The sequence below is a fragment of the Sprattus sprattus genome, assembly GCF_963457725.1.
Source record: "Sprattus sprattus genome assembly, chromosome: 12".
NCBI lineage: Eukaryota > Metazoa > Chordata > Actinopteri > Clupeiformes > Clupeidae > Sprattus > Sprattus sprattus.
Window position 1 is genome coordinate 23189945 of NC_137910.1, and position 24232 is coordinate 23214176.

General features: G+C 41.5%; 1 protein-coding gene across 1 annotated transcript; it reads left to right on the forward strand.

Moving 5' to 3' along the window:
* Positions 1–1310: 1310 nt before the first annotated feature.
* On the forward strand, positions 1311–23415 carry ret (ret proto-oncogene receptor tyrosine kinase; the record flags this gene model as incomplete). The annotated part of the gene is made up of 20 exons (XM_080849388.1): positions 1311–1374; positions 13084–13329; positions 14262–14555; positions 14747–14985; positions 15744–15939; positions 16283–16482; positions 16673–16955; positions 17632–17763; positions 18065–18172; positions 18390–18503; positions 18876–19132; positions 19281–19428; positions 19587–19694; positions 19825–20039; positions 20243–20365; positions 20462–20532; positions 20805–20942; positions 21216–21315; positions 22119–22266; positions 23258–23415. 20 exons carry the CDS (start codon positions 1311–1313, stop codon positions 23413–23415), a joined length of 3342 nt encoding a protein of 1113 aa, XP_080705514.1.
* Positions 23416–24232: the final 817 nt, after the last annotated feature.

Genomic DNA, 24232 nt, shown 5'->3' on the forward strand with positions numbered 1-24232 from the left:
ATCATATGACAGGCACAGTGACAGCACAGGTCACTTCCTCTTAACTTCTGACACGGGGTCAAATTGAATTATGAAGACTAATGGAGACCCAAGGACTGCCAACCACAGATTCATTCAGAGCATTTGTAAAAACGTGTGAGCACAGACCACCAAGGGGTTTTATGTAGTAAATGATGTAATGTGTCTATGAGATGGTTCGATTTTAATTCATATTAAAGTGACAAAAATTCACAGTGGGTGATCAGACACTGATACTCTTATAGCAAGTAGAACCCAGCTGTGATGTTATGACATTAATGCTTTAACGAGTACAAGATATCACTTGATACTCTTGTTCTCTGATTCCTTAATTGCCAGGGTTCTACACGCAGTGTGATAGCTCATGATCATGTTGTTCTTCCCTGCTAAAACACTGTGCACTTAATGGTACATCAAATTAATTTGGGTCAGTTGTACATTGTCCTCTCTGACACTGTCTGTATCATGGAAAGCTATAATTAATTTGTTCACATCATTAAGCTTTCCATGTAATGGTTACAATTGAGTTATGTTTGCCTTTGAAAAATGTCATGATATGCAAATACAATTTGTTTTCTGAGTGGGCTGCAGATTCTCAAGTGGTAAAAACACATTCTGTGATTGAGGGCTAAACAAATTGGGATGTGAAATAAATACATAATGATTATACAAAAAAAAAAGAACACCCAAATCAATGTTGACTGCTGTAGCAAAGTTTTACTTTGCCTGGCTATCTCCCTTTGTGCCTTATATTGCTGACGCATGGGCTCAGCGAAAAGTGGCAGCATTTAGAACGCATAGACAGCTAACCAGTTGTTTTAATACCCTCAAAACGCTCTATTCAGACAGTAGATATCCGTGATATTTTTTCTAGAACGCCCCAAAAACTTAAAATGTAAACACTTCTACCTTATGTGATTTTTGCTTCGCTTTTAAACTCAGCATTGCTGATTCACCAAAGAATTGTAAATTAACAGGCGTAAACGCATTCTCGACTTTGGTTTTGGTGGAGATGGTCTCGCTCTAGCTCGCCCTCTCTCTCCCCTTCTGCTCTCCTCTGCCAGGCAGCATATTAGCTTGACGTGAACCTCCTCCCCCCTGCACTGCCTGCCTCAGACGTCCAGCTGCCCAGCCTGCAGTGACCAACCCATCTATGGGATACCGGGACTTATGACTTAGGCTGCTTGACTGCTAAACACATTTTCTGATCTAAAAGCTACTAGAAGACCCTTCAATAGAATACACTGCTGAACAAGTTCTTTTGGGATTTTTTTCACCTATGGTTACTAAGTATGGAAACAACGCGTGGCATATTCTGGGGAGAAATCGTACTGGTACTCCTTTCCGTCTGTAAAGGTAAGAGTTGACCTCAATTAGCCTTGTAAGGACATCGCAGTTTAAAGATGTGAACAACCCTGACATTTGACTGTGAATGCATTAATTGAACTTTATGATAGTCCAGACTGTTCACAACTACGATTGCGATGACCGCAGATAAACTTTATAACATTTACGAACGGGTGTTTATCACGGACAACTCATTGTTGATCACGAAAGGTAATTGAACCAGGCAAATTACTCACAATATCTTAACAAATATAACCAAAGTCGATGCTATGATTTGTATTGTTTAAGTAAGAAGGTCGACAGTATATTTATGGGAATCCAGACGTGCACTTGTATACGCGCTGTTTTGGCTCCGGACCTTTCAGATACGGGTGGAACGTTTGGGAGAAGGCTACACCAAGTTTACGCCAACTTTGCGCTCTTTTAGCATCGCCAGCTGTTCCCTGATGCTGCAGAATGGTTCATAATGAAGTCCCATAGCCCAGTATAGAATCTTGCTCTTTTACTAACAGCGGGGGTTGATAAACCACAGTAATGAGCACCAATGGGAATATGTTTAATTAAGCCAAATGTTATGAATATTTGAAATGTCCATTTGTGGAAATCAGGCAGCGTTATCAGACATTTGTTTCTTGACTTACTGACCAGCCCTGGTTGGGTCATTTAGGCTACATCGGCGCGCATTTTTCGTCAAAGGCTACATTTCCACATGATTCGTGCATGCTATAGTGCAGAAGATAATTTAGACATGGTGTTACCTGGCCACGCGAATTGGCTGTTAGAACAAACATAGGTGTTCCAAATAATAAACAGAGGTGACAGACATGGGAAAAAAAATCCAAGCAAAACCCTTGTCTGGTTGGTGTCCTTCACAGGGGGAAATATAAGTCCACTAAGCTTGATAATTTTTGGAGTTGGCTGGACTGTCTAAACTCTCAGTCACATAGTCTAACTCGGTCTTTTAAAATATCGACTCGACATTCTTGCCAAGCATCAAAGTAGGAAAATATTGCTGAGGTATAAATACCTCCCTCGAAATTGTAACGCTCCGCCACATGGTGCCGACTAGGAAAATGCATAGAGCTATATATCATAATATTATAATCCCTCGTAAAACCCCACTGTCCAACTGTACTAACACTTGCTTCTGTCCCTGTGACTATATTTATAGTTTAACTCATGGCGAAAGAGTTTGCAAATCTCATTGTGTGGCCACTCGAATTCAAATGGGACGGTCATTGTGGCACAGTTCGTTTACAGCGCATACCAGATAATTTGCAGGTCTTTCGCTGAGCCTACTTTCTTATGCGTTTTCTAATATTATGGTCAATACTAATACCATGGGCGTCGGTGTACTTAACTACATTTTCCATTAAGAAATACGATATTTTTTTTAAAGGAAAATGCTTTATGAAGCAGTTCCTTCCATTTTGTAACCTACAATTAATATAAAGGCCTAGCAGTTCAGATGCAGTACTGTAAGTTTAAATATACTGTTTGAATGTGCTGTTTTATTGATTCATTGATGAATATCAATGCAACAACTATTACCACACCAATTCTGATTATCAGTTACTTTCCAGACCAAATAGTCCTCAATTTTATGGCTGCATGACTTAGAACAAATATCTTCTCCTCCCAGACTGTACCATGCTTGAATTGGCACTCTTTTAATCATGGTTAAAAAGTATCCACTAAATTGCACCCCCAAGGGTGTGAAATGTTCACATGAGACATTTTAATGCCTCAACATCCTGCTCCTGTTGCTGATGAATTCCTCCCATATTGCTTATTTATTGGCTGAGCTGTTTGTTTGTTTACCTGATGTAACTCTCATAAGAAGCTCTTGGGTTCAAGTACCCAAAGAACATTTTCAAGCCTAGGAGCATCATAAAAGCACCCAGGGGGATTAGGTACAAAAAAAATCAAATCTGAAAGCCACCAGCAGAAACACCTGTGATGCCACTTGCATGTCTTCAAGAGCGTGTTATTTTAGTGAGGAGAAGGGAAACGTGGAGGACATTTTCTCTGTCTGGGGCTTGAAGAGTGGCCTCTTGTTGAAACTTCACGTGGTGACTCATTGTGTGAAGGACCCACGCAGCAGCCTGCCATGTTGAAAAAAACAAAACAAAAGGCACACACACGCACACACTCAGAGCGGCCATCCCAAGGGCAGGTGTGCAGCAGGTGCTGCTAGCTCTGGACAAACAGAGTGTGTTTGTCTTCTGGTCGGAAAACACTGCCTGTAAAATAATAGAGAGCGCACCGCTCACCGATAACAGATGAGGCTCTAAAACCCTCATTAAAGACACAGGACGGGTGACTGCCCCCACTGCAAAATGGATCTCATATATTTGATGACAGCCCTTTGTGCTCAAAATGGATGTTGGGGATAGAGTTGGGTGGGGGGTGTGGATGGAAGCAATAGCACTTTTTCCATGCTATGAAAAGGAAGGAAGGGTGTATTTCACTGCTTTGCTACCTTTCGCAAGTTTTTCATCAGAAAGCTGGCTGCTTCATCAAGCACTTAGATTTGCGAGCCCCCTGGTCTTTGTTTTTCTATTTTACTTTTCCTCAACGCACGGGCTCACATTTGTTTTTGTTATACACAGAGACAGTCTTCTGTCTCACCTCTTCTCTTATAAGAACCTGTGCTACCTGGGTGCAAGCCCAATTGATATTCAGATAGGGGAGAACTTGGGCTAATGGACTGAATATACTTGGAGGGCTCCTGAAGGATGGGGAGGAGGCTGGTAAACAGTCTGATGTTTCAGGTGACAAGCCTCTCTCCCTGGGAAGGACAATTGTCTGTGTCTGTGTTTTTGTCTCTCTCTCTGTCTGCATGCAGCTCTTGAAATGACAATTTACGGAAAGCGAAGCAATACAAATTAGATATGTTAAGAACTGTCAATGACAGCTGATTTTAGAGAGTCACGCACTCTAGTGCGTCCCCTGAAGAAGGGCAAAAACGCTTTACATGTTTTTCAGAACCAGTAGATGCTTAATGAAATCATGTCAAGTGTCCTGTTCTACACATACATATATATATATATATATATATATATGTATATTCTTAACTTAAAGCATTTAGATTAACATTCTGCCAGTGACAAAAAACTTTGAACAAAATCTCATCGAATACCTGAAGTTAAGTTCTACAAAAAGTTTTCTCGATATTTACATTTATTTAGATTATTCATAACGTGTCTATTTTTATCCATATGCCTCTGCCTTGCTACCTTCAAGACAGTCGACTCTGTTTTGACACGGAAATTATTTTTTCATTTCAAGCTTGTACATGATTGGCTGATGAGATTGGGGTTAAAACATTCTCTGAAAAATGATCATGCTAGTGTTGCCAAAAGTCATCGGCCATATTCCCTAATGTGGATGGGTTAATTGACTGGAGGAAATAGGATATTAGTGATAACTATCAGTAGTGTAATGAAAAGATGGGATGTTTGGAAATTGGTGGTAAAATGGTTTGCCGTAGAAAAACGTCAGGGTCTTCGTAATAGCTCCCAAACCAATGATGATATATGGGGACGATTTATCTTGACAGCTGACAGCTGCTTGATAAGAGTTGTAAAAATGAACAGACAGTAATTGATCACAAACCTTTCTTTCTCCCTACCACAAGAAGGGAAATTGTCTGATTCTTTCGGTCTCAGTTCAAGCTCAAAAAACAATGTTTGAATTTCAGTGGAACTGAGTTTTGATTGCTTATAACTGACGAATCCTTTTAACATTACAGTACAGTACAGTACAGTACAGTATGCTACATATCTAGCACATGCTGACCACTCAGTCTGTATGGAAAGAGGTTTCAAACACCTGCAGCCATGTTTGCGGAGACAGGATTGCAAGGATGAGGTTGCTTTTGAACCCAACCTCAGAAGCAGAGTTCTTGGATGGCCACCAGGGTTAAGTGAGTTTCAGCAGATACGCGTTGAGCATAATACATCTTAAATATCTTCTACCACAATGGAGAGGAGGAACATACTGAAGATGGGCTTTGTATTGGTTGTGAGATACACATTTCCTCACATAGAGCGAATAGCCAGGTGCTTTTCTTCAGACAATCACTTACCCACATCTTAATGAATGACGTACGTGATGTTTTATTGATAATATCTCTGTTTATGTTTCGAAAAAGCCTCTCAATGACCCCCATCACCTCTGTAGTCTATTGTTCTTCATCACTGTAGATGCTGCTGCTCCACCCAGAGAGTTAAAAGCCATGCATGTTTAGGGTGCAACACATTGATTTATGCATCAGCAGACCTGACCCTTGGCTACCTTATCTATGGCTGCGTTTGTGACCGCTGACCTGGGGAAGCCTTGGCTGAGTGCTAATCTGCAGGAGTCTGCTACTGGGTCGCTGGTCCGGCTCTACTTCCTCCATGCATTTTTTTCAATAATTTTCATCAGAGGGCCAATGGCTTATGAGACAGACCAGACCAATATATCTCATTTGATACATGCTGCTATTTGATTTAGCTACCCATATTACATTATATGATTTAGTTTAGCTTGTGTCTCGAATTGCTTGTGGAGGGATCGTAAATCTTCTCAATTTGGTCCCATTATCATCACCGGCTTTCTTTTATTATAATGGAATCTTTTGTGTGGTGTGTTGTGTGTGTATGTGTGCCTGTATATAAGTGTGTGGTGTGTGTGTGTGTGTGTGTGTGTGTGTGTGTGTGTGTGTGTGTGTGTGTGTGTGTGTGTGTGTGTGTGTGTGTGTGTTTTGATCATTTGAGAGTATTTCCCTTTTTGCTCTGTGCTTAGTCCATCTTGTAAGTCCATTGTTGTAAGGGACATGCAAAATACACTCTTTTGTTTCTTAAAGTAAGGTAAAAACAAGGTGTGCGGTCTTGCAAAAAACAAAATCGAAATGAATTGAATTTGGGTAAAAGTAAGGCTATTTTTCTTTGTTTGTAATCATTATTTGTGAAGCAGAATTTGTTTAGGTTGCTGTTCTTTAATAGGTAATTAATTCCACTAATTACATTAGTGATTTGATGTCCTTGACTGCATTAGTACAGAAGTGATACAATTTTCAATTCTTTAGTCCTTGTTCAACCTGTGTTGATCCATCTTTTTTTTAACCAGTTTCCATCCTTGTCCATATGGCAGCCCTTAATTAGCCATTCCTTAGCACTCATAACCATGTTGGTGCTATCGATTAATAAAAAAAGTCAATACCTCAGCTTCAATTGGATTTTGGAGGCAACGTCTTTGGCTAATGATAAATTGCACTGTAAAGTCTTTCATACAAAACTTAACTTTCGGTTCTGAGGGCACCTTTGGCTGTCCTTAAAACAATAGAGTGCCCACCAGAATGACTCTCAGACTCTACACAGTATATGGGATGGCTGCTTCTGCTGTGTCCTAGCAATGGCCAATCTGCATCTCTCTCTCTGTCAACTAAGGGTCACATTTCTATTACAAGCCTCGGCGGAATCTAATTTGCCTCAGCGAGGGGGGACAAGAAGACATTGATTGAAATAGGGTCCCAAGGGCATTTGGAGTTCTCGTTTTCCTACACGGGTCTTTACACGTTACGTTGCAGTGGTCAGTGATGCATGATGTGTTTGACCGATCATTTACAACAATGCACAATGCAAAAGCCTGGTCTGGGCTCGGCTGGACTGCGACTGTTTTAGGTCTCTGTTATGAGGAAGTGGGGGAGATAGAAATGGTGGCCAGATTGGTTACACAGTTGCCACATTGGGATGACATTTTTGCCGTTAGAGTTAATGATTTACAAGGTTAGTTTGTTGCCTTGTAAAGTGTAGTATTGCCAATGTGTGAAGGATCTTTTTTATCCGGTGTGATAGTCATCGCACACAAACAAAGACACACTAATGGCCATTTCAAAAGCCTGTGAGGGCATTGCAGGATATGATGACATTTCAAAGTTAAACACAAAAAAAAGGGTATTTAAACTCCACACTTTTCAGCAACAAAAGCGTAGTGTATGGAAAATACTTTTGTAAACGTAGAGTAGAAAGGAAGCTGACCCATGTCATTTCCTAAGCGCTTGAACATAAAGGAAATGCCAGTGCCCGATGCAATTCTCAGACCCAGTGGTCCGTGTAATATCAACTGCTAGCCTATTGCAGCCGGGCAGGCAGGAAGTGAGAAGCTCAGCAGGTGCTGAATCCAAAAGCCACAGGCAGTCAGCAGACTGATCATGTGTGGGAGAAAACACACAACGAAACAACAGCACAAATGAATGCAATTAGTGCACTGGATGGTAAAGTCAGCAAATGTTGGGAAGTTAATTGTCAGAGCACTTTTTGTTTTCATTGGGATGTTTCCCCAAGAGCTCTGCTCTTAATGTGTTGCTGTTAATCTGGAAAAAAGGTGAATAGGATTATGTGGCCTATATATGCCAGGGAATACTGTTTTAATTTCAAACACAGAACCACAAGTGTAGTTCCCTACTCTCATTGACAATGCATCATCTGCTTCAGTGTATACTGAAGCCTGCCTTCCCGTACACCCCATTTCCAGCGAATGTAAATGATAACAAGCCTGACAATAATGGCTTTAAACTGCCTCCACTGTTTAATGGAGCCTCAGCCATGTCTCGTGATGTGCCATCCAGCCCCAGGGACAGCCTAAAACCCAATTCTGATGCAGCGGCCGATCCCAAAGGAGATCATAAAATCTAATTTCTCGATGACTGATGAACATTGCGAGAGGTTTTTGGGGCTTTGTTCAGACGGATGGAAGATTTGATTGCGCTCATGATGACTGATTGATCTGTGCGTCATGCCATTATGGCCATGTCTATACCTGTGTCATGAGGCAATTACACTATATCTAGGGCTAGATACTTATCTAAACCAGAGGAGCGGTTGTTTCAACATGTAAACAGGCTCCTCAATGCCTAATTGGCCATTAACATGCCTTAAAAAAAGAAGGCTGTTCCAATTAAGCTTTTTGGAGGGTTGTTGTGTATCCTGCTTCTTGTCCCCCGCTGTAAATTAGCTCATAGTTACCACAGGTCCTATGCTGAATAATATTGTAAGCAAAATATACTACATTTAATTTTTTTAATGAATCAATACATTATTTCACCTCAACCCAAAAAACTGGCTATACTAGGATTATAGGGTTTCTTAGTGAAATACATAAAACACTGACAAAATGGATAAAGGTGTTTTCAGTTTCCTGTGCAGTTATTCTGGTAACACATGTGGGACAACTGAGTCTAGACATTTGGGCTAGACCATCAGGCACCTGTCACCTGACCCTAAGTCTCTATCTATCTGTGAATTGTTTCCTCCTGTCTATCATGTCTACTTGTGTCAGACTCATACAAACCTGTAGCTCTAAACCCCAACATTAAGGCTCAACTGGTGTTACTCGCTGTCCCCAGTGTCAAAAGATAGTTTGATATGATGGGTTTCACCTCAGTTTTTTCACCTTTGTCCATTTTGTCCTTAATATTATGATCAATAATATTACCTCTTCTCCCTTCACCACAGTGGCCATAACTGTTGTTGTTGTTGTATAGTATGTCAGCTAATTAAAACCCTGCCACAGTAATGACTCCCAGGATTGTGTGGTATCTAGTGGGCTATGAGTAGGCGTGGCAGTGGTCGGCTGGTGTATTACAGTGGGAGGATGTTCAGTCTGGTCTTATAGAGTCACTGTCAGTTGTGTAGACAAACCAGTGGCACCTCCACGTGTCTGTTGTGTAGACAAACCAGTGGCACTTCCACTGTTTATTATGCTGTACACCTGGTTCAGAAGATAAACTTGAACAATGATTTGAGCAATACCAAAACTCATTAATTAAAATCTTGAAAGGCACAAATAATGATGTGTGTATATATGTAATAATGTGTAGTGTTGAATATTTGTCAGGGTGAAATGAATCCTGCGATGATAAATCATAAAACTGTGTGTTTTCCCAGTGATAGGCTAACAAAAAAATGAAAGTACATTTCTCTACCCCATATCATAGTATCACAGAGTGTTTCCTCAATAATTCTATCCATGAAGTTAGCTGTATTTGTATTGATTTGTACCATGTAGCTACTGCATGAGTGGTCTGAAGCGGTTTGCCTTCTGTGCAAGCATGCAGTCCTGCTCATGCTCTGTCCCCAGGATCAGTTAAAACCATTCGCTTGCCTGTTGATTAGAATTGCAATTGATTAGCCAGCTGTTGGTTACTTGACTCCCCAGCAGATCATTTTTGCAGGCAAACTCGTTGAATGTTGACCTTGGTTGAAAGGGCAAGGGGCTTCCTTTTTTTGGCAACAGATCAGTGTAGCTTGTGTACATTTATATAACTGATATAATACTTATAATATTATCAACGGATCAGTGTAGCTTGTATTTATATAACTGTAAAAAAATGTAGCCTTGAGGAAAACTCCAGCTTTCCTTCTGTAGCTTAATGCACTAAAGCAACGCCAGCAAATGCCTCACGTCAAAAAGATGATTGCTGTTACAGATCGGCCAGTGGGCGCTGTGTAATAGCTAGTGAAAGGACCTGCTATTGTTTAATCCAGGCAGTCACAGTGGATATAAAGCACCATAAAGTCTTTTGATACAGTATCAGCCATCCATCGGCCAGGTTTCAGGTCAGCGGTATGCTGGAACAGCAAGCTCTTGAGCTCCACCATCACATGATCTCATAGATGGTAAATCTCCCAGGCAGCGCATGTGTTGAGCTAATCGAGTTCCTGTCTTTGTCCCTGGCCAGTTTGCATGGCATCTCCGTAGCCTTGCCTCTCACATTCCTGCAGAGCTCTGTGCTGCCAACTAGGCTTTATTTATACTGTGTTAAACTGAGGGCATGGGCCTTTTTGCCCCGGTGAAAGCTCCAAAAATAAAGATAAATGTCGCTAAAAGAGCTTGATGCACTAAATTACTTTATTCCTCACAGCTTTTTTCTATAGCACTCTGTTGTTCTCTTCCACCCACCCCTCTCTCTCTCTCTGTCTCTCTCTCTCTCTCTCTAGCTGTCTTTCACTCTCTCTGTCACTCTCTCTCTGCCATGATTCTCTGACTAACACAGGTTACTGTAAACCCTCATTGTTGAGTTGAATTCTCAATATGCCCGCGAGGTGAAATCAATATGTTCAGATTGTATTATTGTGTTTACTGTCGTAATCCATTCGCCAGTTGTGTGAGGTCAGAGCGCCGGGCGTCTCTGATGAACCGAGTCTCTATTACAGCGAGGAACCACACGTTCATAGTCATCATCGTATGGCATTTAGGAACACTTTAGGGGAACATTTTCCTGATTTTGCAAAACAGGCAGTCTCTCTGCCTGCAAGGCCTGTTTGATGCATTCACCTAATTACCTCTGACTGCTTCCCTTTTTTCTTGGCTTCCGTCCTGGAAATAAATTGAATTTTGAATGATATAAACCAATTGGAAAGCCTGTGGTTCACTGTTGGCTTACTCATGCTGTGGCTAAATTCTTACAAGTGAATTCTAGTTTAAATAATTAATCAACTTATTCTTTAATCCTGATGTGCCACTGTAGAAACACACACACACACACACACACACACACACACACACACACACACACACACACACACACACACACACACACACACACTCACACACACAAAAACACACACACACACACACACACACACACACACAAACACAGACATACACACACTTACAGAATATATAAAGAGAATATATAAGATTTTATGTTAAATTCATTATTTGAAAGCTTTAATACTCAAGGTTGAGTCAATCTTTACACATGCTTGCACACACACACACACTGAAGTGCTGAAACAGAGCTCTGGACCTTAGCACTTCCAGTCAGTGGTGCTTTTATGTCGAAGCACAGATAGTCGTCTCTGCCAAGCCTCTGAAGGAGGAGAGCAGAGGTGAATCCTGTTAGAGGCCCAGCTCAAACCTCCATGATGTGCCGTAGTGCCGCCCCAGGCTTGGCATCACAGACTAGGCTCAGACCACTGGCCGGGGTCCAAGCAGTAGTAGAGATGGCACGCTTCCCCCAATGCCATCGCTCTGCAGTAACACCCACTGTCAGCCAGGTCTATAAAAGTGTTGCAGGGATCCAGTTAAACGGCACTTTTCTCCACCCCACTGCTGGTTGTGAAAAAAGATGGTAGCTGACAACAGAAGCATCAACAGAAGTCTCCTAGAGGGCTAACAAAGATGAAGTGATTGAGAGTGTTCAGAAGCCTCAAATTCAGAAGGGGTAATGTAGTTATGGGAGTGATCAATAAGCTGTGGAGTTATGTTAAACTTAGAAATGCATGTGGCCTTGGAAACAGCTTGCAGTATTGTTGCAGTCAGGGGTATAGGCTTCAATACCTTTAAGCTCAAGGAATATGTCTACATCTGGTGGTCAGAAACAGGAGAAGCAACATCTCTACCTTTCATCTGTGCTTTGAAAAATAGCATGGGAATGTCAAATGCCAGATTAGTTTATACTGCCGTTTGGCGTCATATTCTAAAATGTGAAATCTGATACAGTCCTGTTCTTTTGAAATATCACGAAATCCTCCATGTGGCACCAGCCGTATCAGTGGATCATTTAACAAGGTACACTTAGTCCTTGTGTTTGTTTTGGTCTCGACAAGGCATTTAATAAAGGGTCTTGTAGCTGGCCTGAGTGTATCTCCATCCTTCAGGAGGGCTGGCCACATTTTATCCATCAATCCGACCTCCTGTCATCCAAGCGCAGCAAAATTAAATCAGCGTCTGAAACCAGAGCCAAGGCCTAAACTGCACCAACAGAAATAGCAAATCAAGTTTCACTGTCTGCTAATGACATTAGTGCGTTCCCTAAATGGCCGCCCACCGTCGTCGAACAGGAGCGCAATGGGGGATATAATTACAGGGCAAACACTCGCATCTCCCTTTTCCGGTAAAACACACGAGGGCCGTTATGGTGTTTTATAGATTATCCCTCTCTCTCTATCTCTCTATTTCTCCTCTCATGTGCTCTCTCTCTTTCTCCCTCTCTCATGTCATCCTCTCCACATAGGTCCTAGCAGGTCGTGATTCATTTCTTGGCCGTATTATGTTATCCCCTCTAATTAAACTTCCCAAGGTGAACCCAAGGAGAAGCGGAAACCACATCGTATTGACCATGTGAGAAATTCATTAGAGGAGCAGTGTCGCTGAGTCACATGATCTTCTTCCCTTTCAATTTCCGTTGATTTAAGAGCAAAGGGGACGTTTTCAGTGGGACTGCTGACCCCTCCTCTAGGCATTTGTAATAAGCAGATCCTCTTTGGTTTTTATTCTTTGTCACTTTTGTTCGGTTGTTGAATAGAATGAAATACATCATGTCTTTCTCTTGAGGAGCACAATGTCCTGTCAGATGTAGATTGATATGAAGCCACAGTGACACATTGTTGGGCTCCTGTTACAGGAGGAGGGGGGGTTACTGTGCAAAGGGGCTGAGTAGCGTGCACAAAACCAATATCCCGGCCTGTTATTGGTAAAAGACTAATAGCACGGGCAATAGCGGGTCTGGTTATTGGTTTGGCTTATAGTGTGTACCTGGCCTCTGGTGAGTCACATCCGTCTTGAGCCTGAAGTTTGGTGCTGACACATAGCTTTACCGGCTCTGCAGAAGACATTTGTTTTTGAAGGCATTTACTCACTCAGCTGGATAATTACTTGGAGTAACGTTACTCGTTTTATATCACCTGTGTGATGAATGATAACGCACGTGTGTATGATTTACAGGTGCTTCAGGCCTGTACTTCCCGCAGAGTGATTACTCCGAGAGCATTTACATCGGGCAGCCTGCTGGGTCGCCCGTGCTTCAGGTCTTCGCCATGCAGGACAAGGAACCCCAGAGGCCCCACTTCTACCTGTGCTGGCAGAACCCTTCGAGACCTCCGCACTATGCGTCGTGGTTCCACATGGATGAGGCCACAGGAATGATCAGCATGAATAAAACACTGGAGTGGAACGACTTCGGCTCTGTGTGTGAGTTGCACTACAACACCGTCAGCTGCCCTTATAAGCTTGACAAAAGCAACTCATGAGTCCTTACCTTGGGCCATGACACTGGTCACAATGATTGATTATGTTGACATAACCTCAATGAGCAGCATACATTAGATATTTTACATTTTACTGTGTCATTGTCAATTGTACAGTTTTATCATAAAACTACAATGAAGTGACATCACTCTGACAGTAAGTTTGTACATAACTTATATTTGAGGCTTGATATGTTTCCCTTTTTCAAAATATTTTCATATTAAATACACAAATCAGAAACAACCTTCTGTTTCTTCCTAATGGCACTTTTTTGTATGGTAGCTCTGTGTCACAAAGCCATCACACATCTCCTCATTCTGCATCCTGGACCTTAGCAGTGGAGCTGCTTCTCCAGAGCATGCAGAGGAGTGTGCATTAAGTGCATATGAGAGTTATGAGGTCAAAGGGGCTAAGACATTCTCCTATATCTTTCCGCTGCTACGGGAATTAGTCCATCATTAGGCCACTTTACTGCAAGTCTTACGACATTCCATGCTGTCATACTGACTCATAACTTTATCACTCTCCCATCAGTGTGAATGTGCTAAAGAGATGGGTTAAGCTGTGTCTTTCCATGATTCTACAGCAAGAGGATACAAATGAACTTCCATCCTGTTTACAGCTTAAGGGGTCATAGGATATTTTCAGTAATTTAATATTACCTTAATTAAAATAACCAAGTGAAAACATACCCAGATTATTATGAGTAATATGCAGTTATGACTATAAAGGATGTCAGGGCCACCAATGCAAATAGCAAAAAACAAAAAAAGCACATTATACACCTTAATTGTTCCTATCTTCACTCTGATGATGTTCAGTAACTCAGAACTAATTATTTTTTTTCTTCATTGTGGTAATCTTCGTGATTCAAGATCCAAGCTCCATGATGTCCTTCAAGAAGCTCAGCCTGAAGGCTATGGTCACCTATGGACCAGTGCAGAGAGCCAGCTGCCACCTCCGGAACACAGTGGGGATCAACCTCATCTTCATCAACGCCACAGCGCCCCCTTGTGACCAGATCACGCTGGAGAAGCTCTGTTTCCCAGACAAGGAAGTGACCCCTCACATCACAGAGAACCGTATGCCTGGGCCGCTGTTCCAACTAAGGAGGCTGACCAGATCCCATCTGTGCCTCAACTACACCATCAGCTATGGGGTGGATGCAGGTAGTTAAACCAGGTCTTCTAGGTTGTATTCTTTCAACTTGTATTGCACATCGTTTTGCCTGATAATGACACACATTGGTGAGAGATGATATTGTGTGCATGAATAAAATTAGGTAAGTGTAAAAAGTAAGTGTTGTTTTGTTTTCATTAACATCTGTAAATAAAATAGACTCTTTGGCTCCACTCTGCAGACGAACCTGTGCCATTCGAGGTGAACGACACCACCTCTGAGCTGCTGGTGACGAGGCCTGTGGACCGGGAGGAGAGGGAGGTGTACCGCATGCAGGTCGTCTGCATAGTGGAGACGGGAGAGACCATCAACAAACTGTTCCTCCCTATGCATGTGAACATCTACGACGAGAACGACAACGCGCCGTACGTCAACGGCACAGACACAGAGGATGTGGTGGTGGAGTTCAATCGAATGGAAGTGAGTACCCCCTTCTGTTTGTTTCTCAACACTTTTTCAATAATAAATAATAAAAGTGCTGATAGATAATGATGAATAATGACCTTGCTTAACACCTGTCCACATTCTTTTTTATCTTGAAAGAGATGAAAACAAGAACACATTCACAGTCCTGCATTCCAGTCCTAAGACCAAGACCTAGTGTTATAGGAAAGGGAGTGTTTTGTGTTTTCAAAAACACAAAATGGCGGCAGGAACTAGCTCAGTGTCACTTACAAGCATTAAGACGGCATTATGCTATTTGGGAAATGCCAGCAGTTAATTCCCTCTGTGGCTAAAACTTGCTTGAATAAGCAGTTCTACAGCTCCCCCAATAATATATGGACCAATCTTCTGCCTATAATTAGCAAGTGTTTATGTCAATGGGGTATTCAGTGTCTCCAACAATGGTATCAAGTAGCTTGTTGCCCCAAGTAAATTGATGCCAAAGGATATCTTGGCTTTGATAATTGGAAATGTTGACAGCACCATTTATCAGAAACGGTTCATGGACATCATACAATGACGAGCAGAATGACAAGTGTAATATGTAATGCTGTGGGTACTGTACATTGGCTTTGTCTTCACACGGACGGCCACAAAATAATTATTATTCGTCTGTGTCAGATTTACCTACAATGCATAACATTAAGCACATCAGCACAAAGTGTCACCAATTACGCCTTTACATCTGGGTGCAGTAGCAGTCATTAACATTGAAACCCCCTTTTTTTTTGCAGGGGGCTGTTTTTGGCAACTTGTCTGTTTATGACAGGGACACCACACCAATCTACCCGAAAGATCTCATTCAGAACAAGCTTACTGGTACCATGATCACCAATGACACCTGGACCAAAAACACGTTTTTCGTGGCCCACTCATTCCGAGAAGAAAAGGCCATTTTTGGGAATGTGCGGGGCACCATCCATGAGTACAGTAAGTCAAGCAAACACTGTTGCTGATACTTAACCTCTTTACTATTAGTTGGAGAGGGGGATTGAAATTGTTCTGTCATAATAAAAATGCCTGGTGTGATTGAGGCAGTCGTGTCTTGAAATGAAGCCAGATTATGTTATTAATTTTAAAATGTTAATGCACGTTAATCATGTAAGAAGTTTCATACAACGGAAGCACAAAGTTGTTCTCATCCCTCATCTGACTGCTCACAGCCAATACAGTATTGCAATCATCCAGTGCAGTAGTCACCTGAGTGCATGCTTTGTTTCGTTCTGACTGACTGACTGACTGATTCATTCTGCCCATGTTACTGTACCTCTAGAACTGATCCTCAATAAGAGCCTGTCCATCCTGGAGAACAGATCCTTTCAGATGGACTATCTGGTAAAGGACAGATCATACCCAGGGCGGGACTGGAACGTGATGCTGCACTTTAACATTACCATTCTGCCCGTGCCCATTCGCTTCACCAACGTCAGCTATGTGTTCACCGTCTCAAGAAAATCCACTATGTTCTCAAAGGTTTGTGATGAGTTTTTAGTTACGTTCCTGATAAAACTTCATATGAATTGTGCTGAAGCTCATAATCATTTTTTTGTAGGTCTTCTAGCCTCTACAAGGGCAAGATTCGTAATAGCTGTTGACAGACACATTTGTCCAGATAGTAAAAGAAGTGCATATGTACTTATTCATCTGTTATCTTATATTTCAGATCGGAAGGGTCTGTGTGGACAATTGCCAGAAATTTCAGGGCATTGACGTGGAATACCAGCTGGAGATTGTCGACAGGAACATGTCAGTAGACCTGCAGTCCTGCTTCTCAGCAGTGGGCATTGGCCGCAGCCTGAGGGACGTTTCAGGGATGTTGTACGTGAACGACACTGAGGTGCTTCGTCGGGCTGAATGCCAAGAGCTTCAATATGTTGTGATCGCAACGGAGCAGCAGCTGCAACTGCAGGCCAGGACCCAGCTGCTTGTCATCTTTGAAGATGAATGTAAATCTCTCTCTCTCTCTCTCTCTGTCTAGACGGATTGTTTGTTTTACAAAAACATTTGACACTTTCTAAAGGATGACATTTATTGGTTATTTTGGTGCAGTCTTCCATTCAATATTGTAAGATTTGAGAGTGGACTAGACTTAAAAGTGAGTAGAACGATAGGGTTTGAAGGTAGTGACATTGTGGGTGACTTATAAAGTGCTGTGGAAAATAATTATCCATGCTGCACAGAAGCATGCAATGCCTGCTGAAAAAAAGTTGGTTTGCTGGTGCACTTTGGTTTTGCTGGACAGTGCTTGTTTATGCTCAGAGGACAAAATATCTTTTCAGACATTCTGTTCTGTTGTGAGCATACTTGGGCACAGACCCTTTATCATGATGGTCACGTTCTGGACACTGATATTGATGCTACTGATTTTTCCACTTATTCCGTGTGTACGATTTGCAGAGGCAAATCAGCTTCAAATGTCTCATACATATCACACTATTAATTACAAATATATATATATATATATATATATTACATATCACACTATTAATTACAAATAAATTAAAAAAAAAACAACAAGACATTTTTTCCATGCGCATGTTAAATCAATTACTTGCCAAATAGTTTTCATCTTCTTGAAATGAAACTGAGTGGTCTCTCAACCTTTGGAATTGTGATGTGTAGATGCTCAGGAGGAGTTTGTGGACCAGCGTATGTTATCATGTGCGGAGAAGAGAAAACGAGGGGAATGTGAAGCATTCCGGGGACTGGGAACGCCAACAGGGAGATGCCAGTGGAGACAAAGCACAGAGAAAGGTTCAGTTCCCCGACACTCTGACTACAATCCAAACCTCTCCCACACTCTCCATCTGATCTGATCTGCAGGGAATTGTTGGCAGACACTGCTCTCTTATACACATACAAAATATAAACATAATATGACATACTATGACATCCATAATATATATATATCTATTATATGAATTATGGTTCCAGCAGATCTACTTTCCCTCTTTTAATGTTAGCTCGACTTTTTTTAATTACTTTTTCTGACAAACCACTCATTTGAATACTGTTTTGTGGAACTACTTTGTAATTCCATCTCTTTCCACCACAGGCATATCGCAGAATTACTCCACCTGCTCTCCAGACCTGCGGACCTGCCCTGATGGTTTCTGTGATGTAGTGGAGAGAAAAGATACAATATGTCCTCAGGACTGCACAAGTGAGCCACATCGCTGACTAACTTTTTTCACTAACATTTTTGTGATCATGCAATTGGTTTTATTTTGTTTGTGCCATTGTTTAGATGCATTCCTGTTCAGTTAATATGCGTTATTTAATGGGGCCTAAAATGCCTCCATGTCTACTAACTGACATGTATTTATTGCAGCTTAGGATAAAGGAATGGCTTTGCTCACTTTCCCCATGTACTTGTGTAGGGGACACTATTATTGGGGGACACGAGGCAGGCCTGATGTTTGGAATCAAAGCTGGCTATGGAACCTGCTACTGCTTCTCAGAGAAATGCTTCTGTGAAAAGGATGACATAGAGGGTGAGTGACATTAGCAAAAATGTGTCTATCATATCTAACATGCTTTCATGCAAGTTTCAAAATGATTTTAAAAGCATGTGCCCTTCAGTGTGACAAACTTTCTAAATGTAGTCAGATTGTAGGTTTTGATGTCCAGGTTTACAAAAGGCGACCGCAGATATATTAAATTGCTCTTATAATAATGATATAATAATTTGTAACTTGCTTTCATGGAATCATTTTATTTGTTGGCAATTCATGAACTTGTAAAAGGCTCACGTCCATTATGCCAACTCCATCAGAATGGGATACAAATGGGGCAAATTTTGAAAACTTGTTTTGGAAAGCGATTTGTTTTTAATTACCTTGTCTCTTGACTGTGCTCTGCTCCAGATGCCATGTGTGACGATGTCTGCAAGACCATCATCGCCACGGCCGTGCTCCTCTCCTTCGTTGTCTCCATCCTCCTCTCCTCCTACTACATCCACCGCTACCACAAGAACACGCCCAAGCCGCCCATCGCCTCCGCGGAGATGACCTTCCGCCGGCCCGCCCAGTCCTACCCCATCAGCTACTCAGCCAATAACATGCGGCGAGGCTCTCTGGACTCCATGGAGAACCAAGTGGCCATCGACACCTTTAAAATACCGGTACGAGATCCTAGGCCAGTTGCTCTCCTTGAGGTATTGTTGTGATATGTGTCATGCACATTCTGCCCTGGAAAGTATCAGTAAGGGATTCTGGTTTTTGAACCTTAGGGTGTAGTACATTTCCTTCCTTTGTGTGGTCTGCTAACAGGAGGATCCAAAATGGGAGTTCCCACGTAAGAATCTGGTGTTGGGTAAGACTCTCGGAGAGGGAGAGTTCGGAAAGGTGGTGAAGGCAACAGCATTCCGACTGAAGGGGAAAGCTGGATACACCACTGTGGCTGTTAAAATGTTGAAAGGTAAGAAGACTTTACTTTTATCAACACACAATAAGTATCACATAATATACAATAGTTATGTTTCTTGTATGTATGGGTTTACAGCAGCTTGTTAAAAATATTATATCAGAACATATCAGAATGATTGACACAGTGTGTCATTCCTCTATTTCCCACAGAAAATGCCTCTCACAGTGAACTTCGTGACCTCATGTCTGAGTTCACCCTGTTGAAGCAGGTCAACCATCCACACGTCATAAAGATGTATGGAGCCTGCACCCAAGATGGTAAGACCCTCTTGTGTTTTCATCAACCTCTTTCACTCTCTTCTCCTGCCCCTGGATGGTGATTAAATATTTGAGACTATTGTTTGCCTTAAATCTGTATGCTGGGCTTCTGTTCCTGCTTTGCCTCCAGGTCCACTGTATCTGATCGTGGAGTATGCCAAGTATGGCTCTCTGCGCAACTTCCTGCGAGAGAGCCGGAAGGTGGGGCCCAGCTACATGAGCAACGATGGCAACCGTAACTCTAGCTACCTGGAGAACCCAGACGAGAGGGCACTCACCCAGGGCGACCTGATCTCATTCGCCTGGCAGATTTCAAGAGGCATGCAGTACCTGGCAGAAATGAAGGTAGATAGGGAGCCATTAGCTGACCAGACAGAGTTGTTTTTTGTTGAGGAGACATCGACATTGTATTGTTTTAGTGAGATGAAAGATGATTTAATCAGAGAGTCAAATTGGTTTGACTTGAGAATGCATCTGGAATATAAAGAAGGCTCTCTCTTTTTTTTAAGCGACAAATTGTATTTTATCTGTTGTCCTTTGCTTTACAGCTTGTTCACAGAGACCTTGCTGCAAGAAATGTTTTGGTTGCTGAAGGACGGAAGATGAAGATTTCAGACTTTGGCTTGTCACGAGACGTGTATGAGGAAGACTCCTATGTAAAGCGAAGCAAGGTAACATTCCTTAAGCTCTGAGGCATAATAATTAGCATGAACACAGCAATAAAACTTTAAAATTACATTTTCCTGATTTTTTTTTCTTTTTATCAGGGTCGCATTCCTGTGAAATGGATGGCAATAGAGTCTCTGTTTGATCACATCTACACAACCCAAAGTGATGTGTGAGTAAAAATTCATACTGTCAATGAGGTTAACAATACATGAACAAACATGCGTAATCAAAAATATACACACGTTACATCTACAGTATATATGAATACCTTTTGGTCAAAATGAAAAACACAAACCTTAATATGAATTATATTGTGAAGATTAAGTGGCATTACTGCCATTGGTCAATTTGTAATATCACCAAAAAAGAAGAACTAATACATTGTATCCCAACAGTTCAGCTGATCGTCTGTTAACAGAATATTGTTATCCTCCCCACTAGCTGGTCATTTGGTGTTCTTCTGTGGGAGATCATGACTTTGGGAGGAAATCCCTACCCAGGCATTGCACCTGAGAGGCTCTTCAACCTTCTGAAGACAGGATACCGCATGGAAAAACCAGAGAACTGCTCTGAAGAAATGTATGCTCACTGTCTAATATCATTCAATACATTTATCCCGTATGCTGTCACATTATCACATTATAATTGAATACATTCATACTGTCACATGCACATGATATTGTGATTTTTGTTTTCAAATATCTAAAAAATTGTATACAATTCTTATACTATCCATTATTGTCCAAATCAAATCAACAATTAAGTTGTCCTGTGTTTCATGTCATCATTCTGCTGTGTTGTGGCAGATGCTAACGGTATTTTTTTCTTTCTTTCTTTTCTTTTTTCCAAAAGGTACAATCTGATGCTTCGATGCTGGAAACAGGAATCCGACAAACGATCAACATTCACAGAGATCAGCAAGGAGTTGGAGAAGATGATGGTGAAAAGTCGAGTAAGGGCAGAAAAAAACATTCTCTCTCCCGCTCTTTACACCCCACCTCCCCTCCTACATGCACACAGAGAACCTTGTCAAAAATGAATTACCATTTTCAAATCAATTTTGCCTCAGGAACACCATTATGCATAGCATACATTATCTCTGCACTTGTGCTCCAGACATTTCCCTTTCATTAGATTCACTCAGTTCAACACATAGAATGGGATATCATGCCCTTGCTTGTCTGGCTTAGACACCTCTAGTCACACCTAAAAAGGGGGGGGGGGGGGGGGGGGGGGTCGTGGGCACTGTTCAGGGGTGTGTCAGTGGAGGAGATGTGCTCTGCTGCGACCTTTGTACACTTCTACCGCTTGGACTTCTACCGCATGGTGGCCCCATCAGTATCAGCTTCCTCTGCCCTCTTTACTCCACGGTTGGGTGCTAATATTCTCTTCAGCCTCAGCCTCAGCTGTGTGATTATAGGTCCCATACTTTTTGTGTTGTACCGGGTGAATCGACTGAGAGGGAATGCAAGGTTATGCATAAAACCACAGTTCCCTGAAGGAGATAGTGTCTGGTGAAGAGCTCTGGGTTGATCTGAGGAGTGTCCTGGCTTATGTAGGCTGGTGTGGTCTCCATACGTCACTTGGTGTCATCTGCATTTTAGTGATATCCCATACTGTCTGTATTGTACCTCTTTCCTCCTTCAGGGAACAGTGGTTTTATGTATAACCTTACGTTTTTCCCCTCATCAACCACATCAATCAGCCTCAACCTCCCAGAGGTGAACTGTAACCAAGTTCCTCTCTCCCTGTTAGGATTACCTGGACCTGGCGGCTTCCACGCCAGCCGACGCCCTTCTCTACGATGACGCCCTCTCTGAAGAGGACACGCCTCTAGTGGACTGTAATAACGCCCCACTCCCTCGAAACCTCCCCTCCACTTGGATTGAAAACAAGCTCTATGGTAGAATTTCCAATGCATTTACTCGATTCTAGTGACAGAAAAAAACACAAGTTGTCTTTTTTCTGGCAATTTGTGCTTGGCTATGGAGTGGGTAGTCGTGGTAGTGGCATGCTAACCGGTGATCTCAGTCTTTAGTGGCAAACTTTTTGATTGTCTTTAATATGTTAAGGGGGGAATCGGCTGTCTAATTTTAACATGGACCTGCTTCTGATGTACGCGAAGCTTAATAAAGTAACAGTGAGAAACCTTTTGGAAACTGTACAATTTTGATTATTTGCACTGGTTTAATGGACTTTTGCTATCAATTATTATCACTTAATATTGATTTTGTATTTGCACGATAGTAGTAATACCTTTATGACATCCAACATTGTATGCAATGTTTTATTTTAATTTTAGGTTATTTTACAGCATTATAAATAGGAATACATTCGAAACAGGTCCTAGCTAAGTCAGTTGTGTATTTGGTTTGGATTACAAACTGTCCTATGATTTCTGTACTTCTTTGTACATAGTGATAAAATGTATATATGGATTCTGAATTGCTGAACAGAGGAACAGTAAGGCTTTTCAACTGAACTCTTCTGAACATGAACATAAACCTCACTGTTAAACAAATGAATAAAAAACAATCAATACAATCAGTCGTAAGCCCTTAAATGTATTTAGCAATAATATCAGAGAAACAATTCTTGTGAATAGTCTTCCACTACAAGGCTCCTTTAAAAGGAAAGAGCTTTATTGAGCTTGCATGTTGAAAACAGAACATAATTGAAGAGAATTTAATTTACATACTGTTCACAACATCAACTACTGACATCTCTTTTTGCCCACATGCAGAGATTATAATCATGTCAGGTCATTCACCATTTTTGTCCAATTCTCCTGACCCTGAGTCCACTTTATAAGAGATTTTGTTGAGAGCCTTACTGTCTGTACTCTACATTACCCTCACCCTCCCTGCAGACAAATGATATGTTCTCGTTTTTAGGCATGTCATACCCGAACTGGCCAGAGAGGAGCCCGGTACAGCTCAACAGACTTGATGGCACTAACCCTGTCTTTTCAAGATATGCCAATGATAGTGTTTATGCAAACTGGATTGCTTTGCCTACGTCTGCAAAAATTGTGGACAAGCTTGACAGTTAAAAGCAAAAACAGTTAATGGAAAAGACTCAAACAACTGGACAGATGTGTATATTTATAAATATATATATATATATTGGAAGAAATGATGTGTACATATTCCCTGATGCTAAAGGTGGTTCCCTTTTATTTCTGTTGCACGAGCAATTCAAAATGGAGATGAAGGTTACAGTGCACAGCCGAATGGCTGGAACCTCCTATACTGTGCCATGCTTCAAGCAGCACCTTGGTATGTCATTCGTTACCTCAAGGTCCTGTCGGCCATCTTGTATTATTGCATGACTGTGTACACGGTTCAATGTCCATGTTAATGTCTTTCAAGTGCCTGTGCAGCTTCTATTATATCCTCCAGTTTAAACATAAAACCGTTTAGGCCTCAGAAGATCTAGTTGCCAGTCCAGGAATGAAAGGGAGCGTCTTTTCCATCATTTACTTTTCAAAGTTGTGTGTGGATGAGGGTAGAGAAGAAATGGCGCAGCATTCATCTGGGGAAGGTGCAAAAAAAAAAAAAAAAAAATGAAATGAAAGGATATGACAGGTTTATATTGAAGGGAAGTTATTTATTTTTCTTATTTTTTTATGTTCCTTTAAAAAATATTCCAGATGGGATTTGCCAAAGATATTTGTTTTCAATAATTTCCTCAACTTGTCAAAAAGCAGTTATTACATGCCTTGTGAAAGATGTTTGAACCATTATGGGCATGTCCAGGTTGTATCATGTTATGATTTACTGTTGACTTCCCAGTGCAGTTTCTTTGTGCAACAGATGTGAATGAGTGGGATTACCAATTATGTTGTTAATAACATGATAACGTCACCA